This window comes from Myxocyprinus asiaticus, chromosome 49 (assembly GCF_019703515.2).
Source record: "Myxocyprinus asiaticus isolate MX2 ecotype Aquarium Trade chromosome 49, UBuf_Myxa_2, whole genome shotgun sequence".
Classification (NCBI taxonomy): domain Eukaryota; kingdom Metazoa; phylum Chordata; class Actinopteri; order Cypriniformes; family Catostomidae; genus Myxocyprinus; species Myxocyprinus asiaticus.
The window spans coordinates 4,716,406-4,731,854 of record NC_059392.1 but is presented as its reverse complement, the minus strand read 5'-3'; the positions used below and the strand labels follow the sequence as shown (position 1 = coordinate 4,731,854).

General features: G+C 38.9%; 1 protein-coding gene across 1 annotated transcript in view; it reads left to right on the top strand.

Annotated features, from left to right (window-relative positions):
* The first annotated feature begins 2,459 nt into the window (after positions 1–2,459).
* Positions 2,460–15,449, top strand: part of LOC127438540 (tetraspanin-7-like) — a 38,353-nt gene continuing 25,363 nt past the window's right edge. Inside the window, exon 1 of the mRNA XM_051694183.1 lies at positions 2,460–2,568. Within this exon, the coding sequence (XP_051550143.1) occupies positions 2,488–2,568 (81 nt within the window). The 5' untranslated portion in view covers positions 2,460–2,487. The remainder of the gene's footprint in view (positions 2,569–15,449) is intronic.

The window sequence follows — 15,449 nt, the reverse complement described above, 5'->3', positions numbered from 1 at the left end:
CTGAAATGTACAGTATGTTTTTATAGTAGAAAGACCTCTTATATGTCAAAATATCAAGGAAAATTTGATTCCTCATGACATGACCCCTTTAAATTTTAACATTATAAGACCATCTATATTTTATTAAAATACCACAAAACATTAGCCTCTTCTACAGTAAATAAATGTGAGATGGTCATACCAGTTTGAAACGGTAGTGGGCGTATTGAGACTTCTGTATGTTGCCATTAACCTGGGCTGGGTGGAGTGAATGAACTCAGGTTGGTTAGCCTACTGAAGAAGTGTAGTTATCGAGGCTATGTGTAGTGACCTGACAGACCCAGGAATTAGTGTGCAAAAGCTTCATCAGTTTATCAAACATAATGTGCTCCCCTATGCCTTACATTTTCCCCTTATCACATGAGTGTCGACTACACGATTGTTTCGAAATGAACTCAACTTTAAATGTCAAAATCCCCTAAGAGTTCTTCGTGGTGTATCAGTATTTTAATCAAGTATGTGATCCATGTGATGACTCCAAAGCCATGAAAACACTCTTTTAGCTTTGCATTTAATCAATTTTACCAAGAAATCACACGTTTCTAACACTGTCACCCAATACAATAATATCCAAATGCAGGGATTCCCTACAGTATAAACAAACTTGTCCGCACACCAATTAGAAACATTGACCTTGAATATACTGTAGCTATTTTTGTAATCACACTTTTAGTAAGTGTTTCCTTATATACCATAGCTGTGTTTGTTCTCAACCATAAAACTGACTCACACTGGCACACACACACACACACAAAGAGCCAACAAGGTTTTTAACTCATTAAAGTGTCATACCTGAAACTTTTACCCTAGAGCAAACAGTTGTCACCCTGTTTTACAAAACCTCCAGGGCGGGAAAAACATAGACAGTCTGAAAGACTCCACAACATATTCGTAATGTTGATTCCTGTTGTAATATTTTCATCAGTGGATTTTACTTGTCTCACTCAGTGGCGTTCAACTCCCTTGGCAATTGCAATTTTATGCCATGTTTGAGTTCGGTGGGGTTTTTGCAATGTAGGGTCATTTTGGGTGTTAATAATGGGGTCACACTACATATCCAGTGTGAACCGCCACATGTATTCACATAATAACTCTTAGCACACTAGATTAAGGACGTGAGCTCATAGATTGTCTTCTCTGGTCTTGTGTTATTGCTTAAAACAGATATTTGCTCTACTGTGCTCTCAATGGGATGCAGATGTGGAGTGCCAAATATAGCACGACAGCTTGCTAATTCTGAAGCCGAACTGTGAACCTATTTCACACCATGATGAAGGATCACATGAGGTTTCACGTGAGAGAGAGAAAATTGACTTGGAAGTTGTGTCTGTTGAAAAAAACCTTCCCATCATATTTGATTAAATGAAGGCCTGAAAGTCTTGTTTATCCAAACCAAGATAGTGAGAACAAGGAATCGATGATAAGAAAGAATAAAAGAGAAAGTTAGAGAAAGCAAGATGAGTCAAATGAGATCTATTATTGCGTTTCCTGATTAAAATATCTAATCGTAATATATATAATCTATAATATTATGTCTTTTTAAATAATTTTTATATGCAGATATATGTTTTTAAAATGTTGATATTTAAATATTATTTTATATTTTATTAAATAAAATATTTTAAAATAATCTTATTTAATAAATATATTTTTAAAGTTTATATTTATATAATTATTTATTATTTTTATATATTTATATTAAATATGTTTCTAATTATATGAAATATTTATTCTGTAAAATATATTTGCATAATGTGAATGTGATATTTTTTTCACAATGTAAATAAAAATTGCATAATCTATTTAAATGTTAGTCTGCAGCTGTTAACAGATAATAATAATAATAATAATAATAATAATAATAATATATATATATATATATATATATATATATATATATATATATATATATATAATAATAATATATATATATATATATATATATATATATATATATATATATATATAGTGGTATTTAATTGACAAAGTTTTACATATTAAGAAAAAATAGTTCACTTTTATATCCTAATAATTTGTTTACAAGTAATTGTAAATAAAACATTTTAGTGGCATTTTATGGACATCAAAGTTTCCATTTTACTCAAAAAGTCACTTTGTATCAGAAAATGAAGCATTTAAAATGTCCTTGATTTTAAGCAAGTAAAAGCAAATTTTTTAAAACCACAACAAAAATAAAATAAAATATTTTTCTCCACTTTTTATAGAAGCAAGGGCACCTGTCTCACCTTTAGCGCAACTGTCGTCACTGTCATGTGCCGCCCAGCAGATGGCGTCTCTTTTCGAGGGTGGGGCCGCAGCTCTCCCCTCCTCCTCTGATTGGTCAGCAGGGAGCCGGTCTGTTCATCTCGTCCTCTGATTGGCCAGACGAATCGGGAGTGACGCGACCGCAGTGGCGGAGAATCACAGCAGTACGAATCCACTGCGCTCATGGCATCAAGGAGAATGGAGACCAAACCAGTAATAACCTGCCTCAAAACACTGCTTATCGTCTATTCCTTCGTGTTTTGGGTGAGTGAGTCTCGTTCTGAATAGCTTTTACGCGTTGTTAATTTTATGCAGCGTTTTAGGAGGATATGAAATAGATTTATTGTTTTTACAAGGCGATTATTGGGTTGTTGCGCCGCTGGAAAACAAGTACATCGGTAATGGCCAGGCTGGACCCATCTGAGGCCATTATAAATCATAGAAACCCTCGAATGATTATCTGTATATGGTATTTCCTACTCAGAATAAGATAAACAATGTGCATTTGACAGCCAGTGACGAAAACCCTAATAACTCATGTTTTTGAGCCTAATTAAATTTGCATCACATCAGATAATTGCACATTATTCATTATTATTTCAATATTAATGTCTGAATATGAACAGATGCACATATTTAATTATGAATTTAATATTAATGTCCAAACTGGGACATGTGCACAACATATTTATTGATGAATTAAATATTACAGTACAAATATGGACATTGATCATTAGAATTTGAATATAATAATGTTAAAATGTGGATAGATGCATAACATTTTAAACAATACATTTCATATTAATGTCCAACTCTGGACAGATGCTGGGCATTATTAACGAGTTTATTATGAGGTTGCAATGACCTTCATATATAATCTTAGAGTAAACAACGGTTAATGGAAACCAAAAAACTGTGCCACGGCACTGCCCTGGTACCTCTGTGGGTATTGAATGATCCATCCACCTATCAGTGTAGATTAAATTTGATTGCAATATTATCAGCATTATTGGTAAAACTTTCATTAATAGTTAGAGATGTTAAAGTTGACTAACGGCAAAAAGTCTGGACCACATTGCAGCTTATTCTGGCCAAGAACCACCCACTTAGGGGGTGTTCAGAATCAACGCGTTCTTGCGCTTATAAAAGCTAGATGCAGCGCTCCGAATATAACAGAATGGAGGCGTCTTGAGATGCCCTTTCGCGGTCCCTTTCCCGCCACCCCATTCTCCCCCGTCGAGGTTCGTGGGAGCAGCAAAACTATACGCATTGTGACCGACTGGCAGGGAGGCCCCGCGGAATTGTGAGCCCATGGGCCCCGAAGTACCTTAATGTGCTCCTGGCCGCGTCAAGCTAAAAAGAACGTGTCTCGTTGCACTGCGCGTAATGATTTTTTTGGGTTTGTGCTCTTCCACAGTGATGTAACACCAATTCATCTGTAGTAATCCCTGCTGAAAAAAAACTAGCTTAACCAGTATGCAATCCCATGCTGGTCTAGACTGGTTAGTGCTGGTCTATGTTGTCCGCCAGCACAACTTGGCTGGTAAAGTCGGTCGACCAGTACGGATTTTCTGGGAATGCTGGTTAAACAAGAAAGTCTTGCTGTTTAAGATGGTCAAAAAGCCTTGTTCGAACACCAGCATCCAGTACGGTGGACCTTATGTCAAACATTCTTCAGAATATCACAGAGGATCAGCGTTAGTCTTGAGAGGCATTCTTTTAGCTTTCAACATTGCAGCTTATTCTGGCCAAAACTGTCCATTTAAGGCCAGGGTATACTTTTGTTTTTCCGCGTGCTGTTACCAGGGGTGCTTTAAGGTACCTCTGGGCCCATGGGCTCGCTGTTCTGCAGAGGCCCCCTTGTAGCTGTTGAGAGGGTGGGGGGTGTTGGTGGAACTGCTGTGCATTGAATATGCGCTACATGGAAGCCTTTCACAGTTGCGCACTGTCTCTGTGTCAACAGCTCCATCTCCCGCTGAAAGTGTTAGATATTGTCCTCACATGGATAGGGGAAATTGGGGTGGCGGATGCAACAATCTGGGCCCCTGGGCTTCAGCCCATGTAAGCCTGTGCGTTAATGCATCCCTGGCTGTTACGCCTTTCAAAAATGGGGGGATTTTTTCCCCTTTTTCACCCAATATGGAATGCCCAATTCCCAATGCGCTTTTTTAAGTAGTGATTCGCCTCAATCCGGGTGGCGGAGGACGAATCTCAGTTGCCTCCGTGTCTGAGACCGTTAACCCGCGCATCTTATCACGTGGCTTGTTGAGTGTGGTGCTACGGAGACATAGCGCATGTTGAGGCTTCACCATCCACCGCAGCATCCACTCTCAACTCACCACGCGCCCCACCGAGAACGGACCACATTATAGCGACCACAAGGAGTTTACCCCACGTGACTCTACCCTCCCTAGCAACCGGGCCAATTTGGTTGCTTAGGAGACCTGGCTGGTGTCACTCAGCACTCAGACCTGGCTGGAGTCACTCAGCACGCCCTGGACGCCCTAGCAAACTAGCGAACTCCAGGGGTGATAGCCAGCATCTTCTACCACTGAGCTACCCAAGCCTCCTAAAAGTATACTCTTTTGACCGCGAGCCCTTTTGGGTATGTTCGATACAAGTAATACGCTTTTGTGCAGTTAACGAAATCCAAACTGTACAGTTAACGCCACATAATTTGTGTCACGTGCACTGTGCGCAGGACATAGTGGCACTTGGAAAAAAATTATACTTTGGCCTCTAGACAGGAAGAGACCATTTGACCGGCAAGTAGAGCGACCAGCCACAGTTTCGTTTTTTTATGCGTTTTGGGGCAAAACTGAAATCGGAAATAAAAAAGCAGAATATTTGGGACTGCTCAAAGATATCTCGTTTACGTGCTACTAAGTGTCTCAAACTAAATTGTGAATGTCTTTCAAAGCTTCAACCGTATTATACTGGTAAACTTTGGCGAATAGTTCTTCCTTGGAGGAGCTTATTTGAGCAGCTTGGCAACTCGTAAACACGACTTCGTTTCCTAGCGGACAGATTTAAAACCTGTTGAATTTAGAACAACAACAAAAAAAGATTTAGAGACGCAACTTCTTAGAGTGTTTAAAGTTGCGTCTCTAATTTCATCCCCTTTGAAGCTCTGCCGCGCAAAATATTACTGCTAAAACAAAAATGTGAAAAAGTCTAGATGAACATCTCACTAATCGATTAGTGATCATCCTGACCCATCTTTTGTTCAAACTATGAGCTTGCTGGTGGACTGATTTATGGTGCTGTTTGTCATCATTGAATCATCTGTTTGAAAGGGAAAGGTTCTGATGGTAATTAAAAAGATGAACGCAAAAACATCAGATTTTTGTGCCTGTTGGGATTTTGTGTATTCTCTGTTTGTGTAATAATCTTCTACAGATTTCATTATCAATCAACTTGTTCTAGCTGGCCGTTCTTATTTGCGTGGTTGCATTCTTACAAATACTAGATTGCAAATAGTAAAATTGAATTCTTACAAATTGCTTTCCTAGTGGAGGAAATGTCCTCTGGCAGGGTGAGATACGCTGGTAGAAATGCAAAGTGCAAATGACAAAATAGCTTTGAAAGTCACATTGTGTTGCTAAAGGGAGAGCGGCATAATTGAACCAAGAAATGTCAGATGGATGGAAGATGTGAATATAAAGGCGGAAGGAGATTTAGAGCGAGTGAGTGACAGATGAAAATAGAGACCGACTCATTTCATGATTCCTCCCATCAGCTGTTCTAGAACTGTTCAGTTCATTCTGTTCGTTTCTATGCAGACAGACAGAGCGTCCTGCTGTCTGTCCGCACAAAACACATCTCTCTCACAGAGGCAGACAGGAATAGACCAGCAGGGATGAGAAAAGACAGAATTACAAAGAGACTACGAGAAAGGAAGATGAAGTAGATGACTCCGAGCTTGTTGCTATCATACTCGGCCATTCTAGATTATCCAATTCACATTTATACATACTGTAGTAGCAAACATTGTACTTACTATGGACAACCAGATAGTATTCGTAGAGATAATCGTAAGTCTTCTGCATTCAGGTTATTTTTCTGTTCAACCTGAAAGGAAATTCTGCATTAAATAAAAAAAATCACAGCCAAACAGGATTCTGAACCAATGAGATTTCACTGTGGGCAGGGAAATAGAAAACAAGTGACAACAAAAACTCAGATTAACATTGATTGATCAGACTGTGAATTTGGCGACAGCTGGTCATAAGTTTTGCTGCTGAAATCGCTCCGTGTTTACCAAAATTCGAATTCGCTGCCCCAGTGGCCATATCTGGAAGTTTTATTAAACGTTTGGGTATGTATGAGCTCCAGTTTCCAAGTGAAATGTCCACAGAGTGGCGCCAAAATCACCAAATGATATTATACAGTGAACAGGAATGCATACTAATACACCTTCCAATCCAAACCCTAAACCTAACATCGGTGGAGTAAAACATTTATTTTAGAGTGAAAATGCAACCTTCGAATCACGCTTATTGTTTATGTGAACCCAGTTACTTCCTGGTTTCCAGGGGACCAAAACCAGTTTCTCTGAAGTTTCTAGCACAATGCACTGTCGGTAGCAAATGGGGTTTATATTTTAGAGTACATTAACTTTAGGAATTAAAATGTCGATTTGCCGTGTGATCATGTTGGATTGATTGCTTGTCGCTTTGTGTCGTTCCTGGTTATGCACACAGTGTTGTATGTTTTTTTGTTTTTTTTTTTTACCCCCAAATAGCTCTTTTTCTTGCCTTTTGAGAAAAATGACACGACCAGTCCATTTGGAGATGGAAAAGGAGTTAATGTACCAATAGCAAAAAAAGAAAAATCAGTTGTTTATAATGGACGCCCACTGGGAAACAGGTCATTAAGGGTGTATTAATTATATTTGAAAGCTGGCATTATCTAGAGATACAGAAGGAAAGCTCTGACGTCCATATGCACCCATGAGGAGATCTGAAGCTCTAGAACTTGTATCAGTGTCAGGACGTCAGTATATCATGTAGGATTGTATTTCAACTCAGTCGACATTATTAAAGCATTTGAATGTAAGGCAACACTTTATGCCACCTTTTCCTGGAAACACCATGATGGTTGGACTGCCATTTTTACTCTTTATTTTTCCTTAGAAAAACTGTTTATTATTTTACACTTTTTGAACTGGAAAACTGTTGTTTCTTCAAAGATTTATTTAAAATACGTTCTCTGAAAACTCTAAAAATGTGTATTGTCTTGCACAAGTAAATGTATCTTGTTTTTAAGGATGTTTTGATATTTTTACAGGAAAACTTGACAAAATTAAGACTGTATACTGATAAAGAAAATTAGTTTTGGCAGTGAAATTAATAATTATAAAAGTTAAGTTGTCAGGTTTGGTGAAATAGCTCATAATTGAAGTATGCACAGCTGAATCTTGGGTAAAGTCAAGCTGGCCTTTTACTGAGCAATCGTTTCGATTGATTGAGTGTGTGTAATGATATTCTATAGCTTTACAACAGCAAAGCCTCATGGCTCAGGATGTGACAAGATGACTTGCAGAGTGTGTGTAACTGATACACATCTAGAATGGCATGTGTCTATAGCAGCCATCCCAGACTTCGTGGCATCTTAATATAGCTCGCTAGAAGACATCAAAGCAGGCGACCGAAATCTTATTCTCACCGACACTAAACTCTCTCTTGGGAATCAAGGTAACTAGGGATCCACTAAAAAGGACAAGCACACTTTTTGCCAATTTAAAATTGTAGTGAAATATAGACCGAATTGGTGTAATTGAAACACAAAAAATTATATAATCGTAGACTTGGCTAGCGCTCAAGAAATAATAAAATACGTCAGAAAATTGTTCTGTTATTCTACAATCTATTATTGGTGCATGTCACTAGTGTAATGAAAAACTGAAAATCACTCTTCAGAATTACGAGGTGTGGCAAAACAAACGCATCTTCAGAAATATGTAACTTACAGCTGCAATATTTCAGAACGGTCTCAGCTGCGTCAGTCACCAAGCTGTGTGCTTCGTTTTGTGTTGTAATTTTGATGGGCAATGCTAGTCAGATCAGATACCTGCAAATCTAGAGGTAGCATCGCCATTTCGCTTTGTCATCTTCCGAGCATCGGGTAGTGAAGCAGCTTTTATGGTCAGAAGTCATAAATATCATGTAGGCATATTCAACATTCAATGAAACGACCATGCATGCTGCTTTAATTTGTTTAATAAGGCTAGTCAAATCAAAGACGTAATTGTAGCTACATCAGTAACTTGCAAGATTGGGTTTAACTATATTGCGACCTTTAGTTAGTTGTGTTTAATCTTTTGGAAAGGAAATTATAATGCCAATACAAAGTACAAGTAATTTGTGGATGCTATTTGGAGTACCGACGAGTAATAGTGGTGCAAGTAATTGGTTTCATTTTGAGATTCTTGGGGTGCCCCCCAAGAGTTATTTTGCTTCGAGCCAGTGTTATTAGCACTGGCAGATGGGAAGCTTGGTCATTACAAGCTTGGACTCGCCTGATCCAGTTTTCTCTATGGCCTTTGGTGTTATTATGGAAATGAGAGGGTAAAGTACTGCAGTGTGTGTGGGTGATTAGCTCTGGTGCACTGTTTGTTTCTCCTTAAGCTTGTTAAATTTAGTTTTTCAATTCTCTTCTTAATTGTATTGTTCCCTTTGGAATGCCTAACAGAGAATCTAACAGAGAATTATTTATATACCATTTCACTGTGAAGAAGACCACATTTGCATCATGAGGAGTTCAAGAAGTTCTTGTCAGTAGACATGGCCTAGTGGTTAGTGCGCATATGGTCCATGGTGCTTATGTGTGTGCCGCAGGTTCGAATCCGGCCATTCCTTGTCCAACCAGGGAGTCTAGTTAGGCTAAGTCTAGTGTATCTTATAATCTAGCAGTGTTATATAGTCTTATGAGTTGTCCTGTAGGTCAGTATGGCTCACCCTATTGGATCCTTTCACTGTCCTTGTGAATTAAGTCTTCACAGCTCCGTAGCCTTTCTCTAACCGGCTGTGTTGGTATTATCCAGACCGCAATCCTATTAAAGCAAGCTTCTGAAGACAAGCTCGAGCTCTGAGCTCAGCAGGTGGTGAGCCATGATACCTGGGTGATAGGTGGGGAAGATTAGCGAAGTGTTTGTACGTGTGTCCAATGAAAAATGTAAATAGGCTACATGATATCTGATATATCCATTCTCCGTAACTCTTTAAACTAGGAGGCAAATGGGTAAAAGTCAATCTTGATCAAAAGGAAATCAATCAAACAGGTGTAGAATGTGATTTACCTCCTGCGCTCTCAATTAATTCCCCGGGGTTGCCCTTTAGTGGTGTCTCCCTGGAAACAATATCCCTGCCTCCTATTATCTGCATCAAACCCTCATTGTGATTTTGTAAACAGGATGTTCTACACAAAAGCTAAAGGAGTGTTGGATTAATGCAGTTATCTGTGTGGCAGTAGCTTTGAGTCTCGATTCAAGCTCTCTTGAGTAAGGTAGGACCCATTGGAAACAAAACAACACTATCGAACTAAAAGTAAATTAAAATGAAATCTGATTGGTTCTGGGTCACTTGACTGGCATGGAAATGCGATTAAGGATTTTCACAGCCAAATCTCCCATCATTGATTTTGTTTGGTACTGAACATCTCTCCTGAAGGGTAACACTCATATCGGTTAATGATGTTTTGGGAAATCAAAGTCAAAATGTTGATTCGTAAGTGATTCGATTACTAGTACTTCTAGCTTTCTTCAAACAGAAGCCAAACCATTTGCATCGGCATTGGACTAAATGAATGTTTAAGTGGTAGGTGGTAATCCTAGTATGGCTAACAAGTTTTATGTGTCCCCTCCACTATTCTTAGACCCCTGTTAGTACCAAGCTTCTGATAAGCACAGTTGAAATAACACTTTGAGGTAAAAAGGTCATGCGACCTAAAATGAGTTTGCATTCCTGAAATATCCCTAATTAGTTTGTGGTTGTGGAATTTAAAGGTGACAGGGATTCCTGGCTTGAGGTCCTGGAATCCGCGAGAATACGCTTTTGCTAGCGTATCTCCAAGTTGACACACTGGGCTGTTTTACACAGGCCTGGTAATGAAAGAGATGCTATTATTAGCTGCTAGATTGAGCTGTGGTGCTAGATGCTTGTGCTTTGTTCTGACCTAGCAATTAGCAGCTTTAAGCTCGGGGAAGGGGGATGCTAAATGTTTGTTATGTGCTAGCAGCACGTAGCATCAGGTTTGCACGTAACGCAGGCTTTCGAAGAGACGTCATATGCCATCAAACTCTCATCTTATAACTGTTGGCGGGAAAATGGGAGATTTTTATCCTTAATCACTTGACCATAATCATGTGTTAATGCCTTCATGTTTTGCCGACTTATTCATCTCATGTTAGCCCTTCAGCAATGATGTGCAAACCATCTCCAGGACTCAACAAGTTGAAGACTCCTTGTCTGGTTGCCCACCCAAAACTTTACATTTTACATCAGTAACTGTTTCAGAAATGCTTAACATTCATCCTAGTCCTCAACTAGAGGAACTGAATAAGAAAAGCTGAAATAAATTTCTGCACCACTAGTGTCACCAAACAGAATTGCAAAACTAAGCTAATGACTGTTTTCACTGTATTTTACTTCAGCTTTGTTTTAATGACATGGTGACTGAAATGAAGGGTTTCCCCATTAGCATTACCGTTCTCATTTCCTGCACTATTAAACACAGATGCATTCTGGAAAGGCAAGTCTTGTATTTAGATGAAAGCTATTTGTCATTGTCAGTCACTGCCTGTTTTCTCTTTAATTTTACATGTTCACCTCTCCATCAGAGATGCATTACGATGGTCAACTAGTTTATCAATATTTTTTCTCCCCAGTTTGGAATGCCTAATTCCCAATATGCTCTAAGTCCTCGTGGTGGCATAGTGACTCGCCTCAATCCGGGTGGCGGAGGACGAATCTCAGTTTTTTTCCTGCATCTGAGACCATCAATCCGCGCATCTTATCACGTGGCTTGTTGAGCGTGCTACTGCGGAGACATAGCGCATGTGGAGGCTTCACGCTATTCTGCACGGCATCCACGCACAACTCGCCACGCGCCCCACCAAGAGCAAGAACCACATTATAGTGACCACAAGGAGGTTACCCCATGTGACTCTAGCCTCCCTAGCAACCAGGCCAATTTGGTTGCTTAGGAGACCTGGCTGGAGTCACTCAGCATGCCCTGGATTCAAACTCGCAACTCCAGGGGTGGTAGTCAGCATCTTTACTCACTGAGCTACCCAGGCCCCCTATCTAGATTGTTTCTTAAAGTTTTGAGATTTTTAGTGGCAGTGCTTTAATTAGCATGCTGACAGCTAACAGTTTGCCCAGTAAAACCCTCTTGGAAAAGTTGCATTTTTAAATTATTCCTCTTTAAAGTACCACTGCTACACTCAGTTATATTCAGACAGACATCATTGGCTATTTTGTCGAGGCTTGCGCTGTTTTTTGAATGTCCCGCTATGAGTGATGCGTTTTTAAGGTTGAGCGTCACGTTAAAAATGGTTCAACGCGTCTCAAGACCCCTGAATTCTGTTCTATTCTAATGCACTTTGTCTACATTTTTGAACACAAAAACACTTCATTTGTAAACTCTGTTCACACCGTAAATGTTTTTGCATCCATATGCACTGTTTTGCAATCATACATTTATTAGGCATGTCACAATTCTGATATCGGAAATGGGTCCGCACAAGTTAAAACCATGTTATGTCCTAATGTTATTATTAAACTGCAAAGGCTGCAATTTAATATGATGAATATATAGTTTGCATTTGCTGCGGGCTTCAAATGTGAGCGCTTGTGAATGTGTGGAGCCAGTGTTGTGCTAAAGCGCTAATTCACTTTGTAGTGTGAGGCACATACAGACTATATATATATATATTAAATAGCAGCCGTTTGCAGTTTAATAATCACATGGGGTCACGTAGCGACCTGCTCTTCTGGAAGTGAGAAACTACTGTCAAAACACAGATACGGAAAGGGCTTCACTCCAAAATAGAAGCTCCCGCCAAAACAAAAGCTCAATTTAAATGGAAAAAAGTACAAAAGAAATATATCACTACTGTATAGTAATGCAATATTCACTGTAATACTGCTACTTATAATAATAAATCAATAGTAATTATATTATATATAAGCAATATCTCAACATCTGTGATGCTCTGTTATGCAGCACATTTTTTTTTTGACAAAAATAACTCCAATTTTGGATTGTGCTATGAGGTTCTGTAGAAAGACAATTCATTTAAAAAAAATAATACAACGTTATGTTTAAAATGTATTGTTCTATATGTTTTATTTTATTAAAATTTGTATGTATTTATTTATTTAGACACCATTTTAACGATAAAATACTGAAAAAATAAAAGTATCAGTATTGGCGAATGAAGTATTAGTACTCGTACTCGTTCTCCAAAAAATGGTATCAGGACATCCCTAATATTTATATATATAAACATGCACTTGACAGATGTTTTTGACCATTAAGGTACCTCCTGCTGTATTTTCAGCGTTTCGCGTAGGAACGTCTGATTTTTTTATTTATTTTATTTTTTCTTTATTTTAAGTTTACTTTTAAAAACGTTCCTTTTTACAAAGGTGTTTCGATACTGTTTAATTCTGTGCACACTACGCTTTCGGTGTGAGAGGCCTCTAAAAAATCTGACTTACTGGGGTCTGGTGAATTTCAAACAAGATTAATTATACAGAGCTTCTTTCCAACTAATTAGTCAACTAGCTGATTTTGAAAATATGTAGTTATGCACATCCATCCGTTTGTCTGACCAAAGATGCCAGTCCATCCATTTTAGTTAACTGCCAGAGACACAGTCAATTTTGGACACGTAGTACTGATTAAACCTGGAGGCGGCCTCCATTTCCTCGTCAGTTGACTTTAGAATAATGAGACAGACCTTTCTGATGCATTAGCTTCTGTGAGATGTTATCATCTAGATTCTGAGTCTCTTTAGCCCACTCACTCTCTCTCTCTCTGCCTCTTTTCTGTGAACTTTCATGTAACGTTTCTTGGAAACAGTGCGAGAGAATCAGGCTGAATGGCCCTTGACAACTGTAGATGGACGTTAAATGTATGGTTGACCATCTAACTGCCGCTCTCAGGATAAACAGCACTTACCGCAAGCCACAGTGCATCATGATGATATACAGAGCTCTAATGGCCGAAAGAGAGAGAGAGAGAGCAATGAAGTGGAAGACAATGGAAAATTACTGGCTCAATCTGAGCCAACACTCGAGACAACAATGCTCTCGCGTATAGAAAGAAATAGAACTGTATAACTTGCTGCCATTTTATTCTACTTAATGTGATGGTGACCAGCCATTTGTGTTTAGAATAGTGTTTTTCAAGTGCTGAAAATGAGTAAACAATTGTGCCATTTTAGCACAATTTAGCACTTATTTGATAACCACCTGTGTTTCAGCTTAACAACTACATGCGCTACAGTTGCACTGCACCATATTTAAATGAAAACACACCTCCTTCTTTCTACTTAAATTAGACTTAAATTGTGTCGTATTCGCAAAACTTAGCGCAGTCTACCTTGACCTTATCATGGAAGAGCCCATTCGCAAGTCCCTGTGCTTTTCTTTGGATATGGCTCAGGTCTAGTGTTGCCACCCATCCCATTAAATACGGGATTGCCCCGTATTGAAAGATGAAATGACGCGTCTCTTATCGAATTAACATGGGACACGATTTGGCTCGTATTTATGCTAGTCCGATGCCGTCACGGCGAAATCGTACAAAATTTAACCTTGATATTGGTTGTAAATTTTGCCTTTGTTGGGTAATGGACTGTCTGAAAAGTCTTCATATTGTGCTAAAACATGGTAAAACTGTGGATGTTGTTTATAAAAGTCAGCCAGCACCCCCCCCCCCATCATCAACTCCAGAGAGAGTGTCCCATATTTTACAACTTCAAAATTGGCAACCCTACTCGGGTCCCTCCATCAATAGAGGTCTATGGGATTTTTCCACCAATTTTTCATCTGCCAATTGAAAATCATCTATCTGATTGCTTAAAAAAGTAATAGCAAACCTCATCTTTATAAGCCACATGATTTGAGGTAACATTAATGACTGTTGCATATGGGACAAAGTTACGCACCAAATTTTAACGCTTTAGGTTAGGGATCCCTAACCCTAAGTATGAGTAAATTACCATAGCAAATGCAACTAAAAGTGTGAAACAGTGAGGAAAAAATGGTTATTGTGTTGTGGATGGGTGAAAACTTGTCCAATGTAGTTTTCAGGTTCTGCTTATAATCTGGACTCCTTTAGCTGTTAGAAATGTACTATTGTGCATTCACTAAATCTAATTGAATGTCCACTAGAGTGACATTATTCACCATGGATCTTTTCTCATGGATGAAACTCAGACCTGAAGTGTGTGACTGTGTGCAAATTTGTTGTTCTGGACACCCTGTACGGCCAAATGCCTGTCTCAGTTTGACCATATGAGAGAGAAAGTGCCACAACAGCAAACTCTGATACACAGGTCAGCTGTCTCGTGAGCCGCCATCTGTGTTTAGAAGAGAGAGAGAGAATGTGTGTGTTTGAGGGAGGCAGATAAAGACCAAATATGTTTGTCATGTCACATGTTGTTTGGGAACCGTGCAGGGAGTCTGCGTATGTGTGCAGATGTCTAATCTCACACAGCCTGTTACTTGCGGACAGCAGGTCCGTGTATCAGCAATTCATAAGCAAAGAGAGAAATGGAGAGAGAGAGATCCACAGTGGTTCACACCCTTTACAGTGACTTCATATTATTTTATTGCAAACTGAATTCATACAATCATGCACTGCAGAAAATCATTTTATTTATTAGTAACAGAAGTCAAAAATAAAAAGGATTTTATATGAAAAAAAGACAACGGACGGGCACGTTTGCTGTGCTCAACCAGCCATGAGCTGTAACATTTGCAATTTGGACTAATTTATGGCTCGTCTGACTTTTATTAGCTGTGAGCCTTGTTCGTGGAAGCCCCTGGCTTTTGATGTTTTTCCATTTTTTATGGTGATGAACTGGCCTGTTTTTGGACTGTGCAGAGATGAGGAATTTGGCTGTATGAATT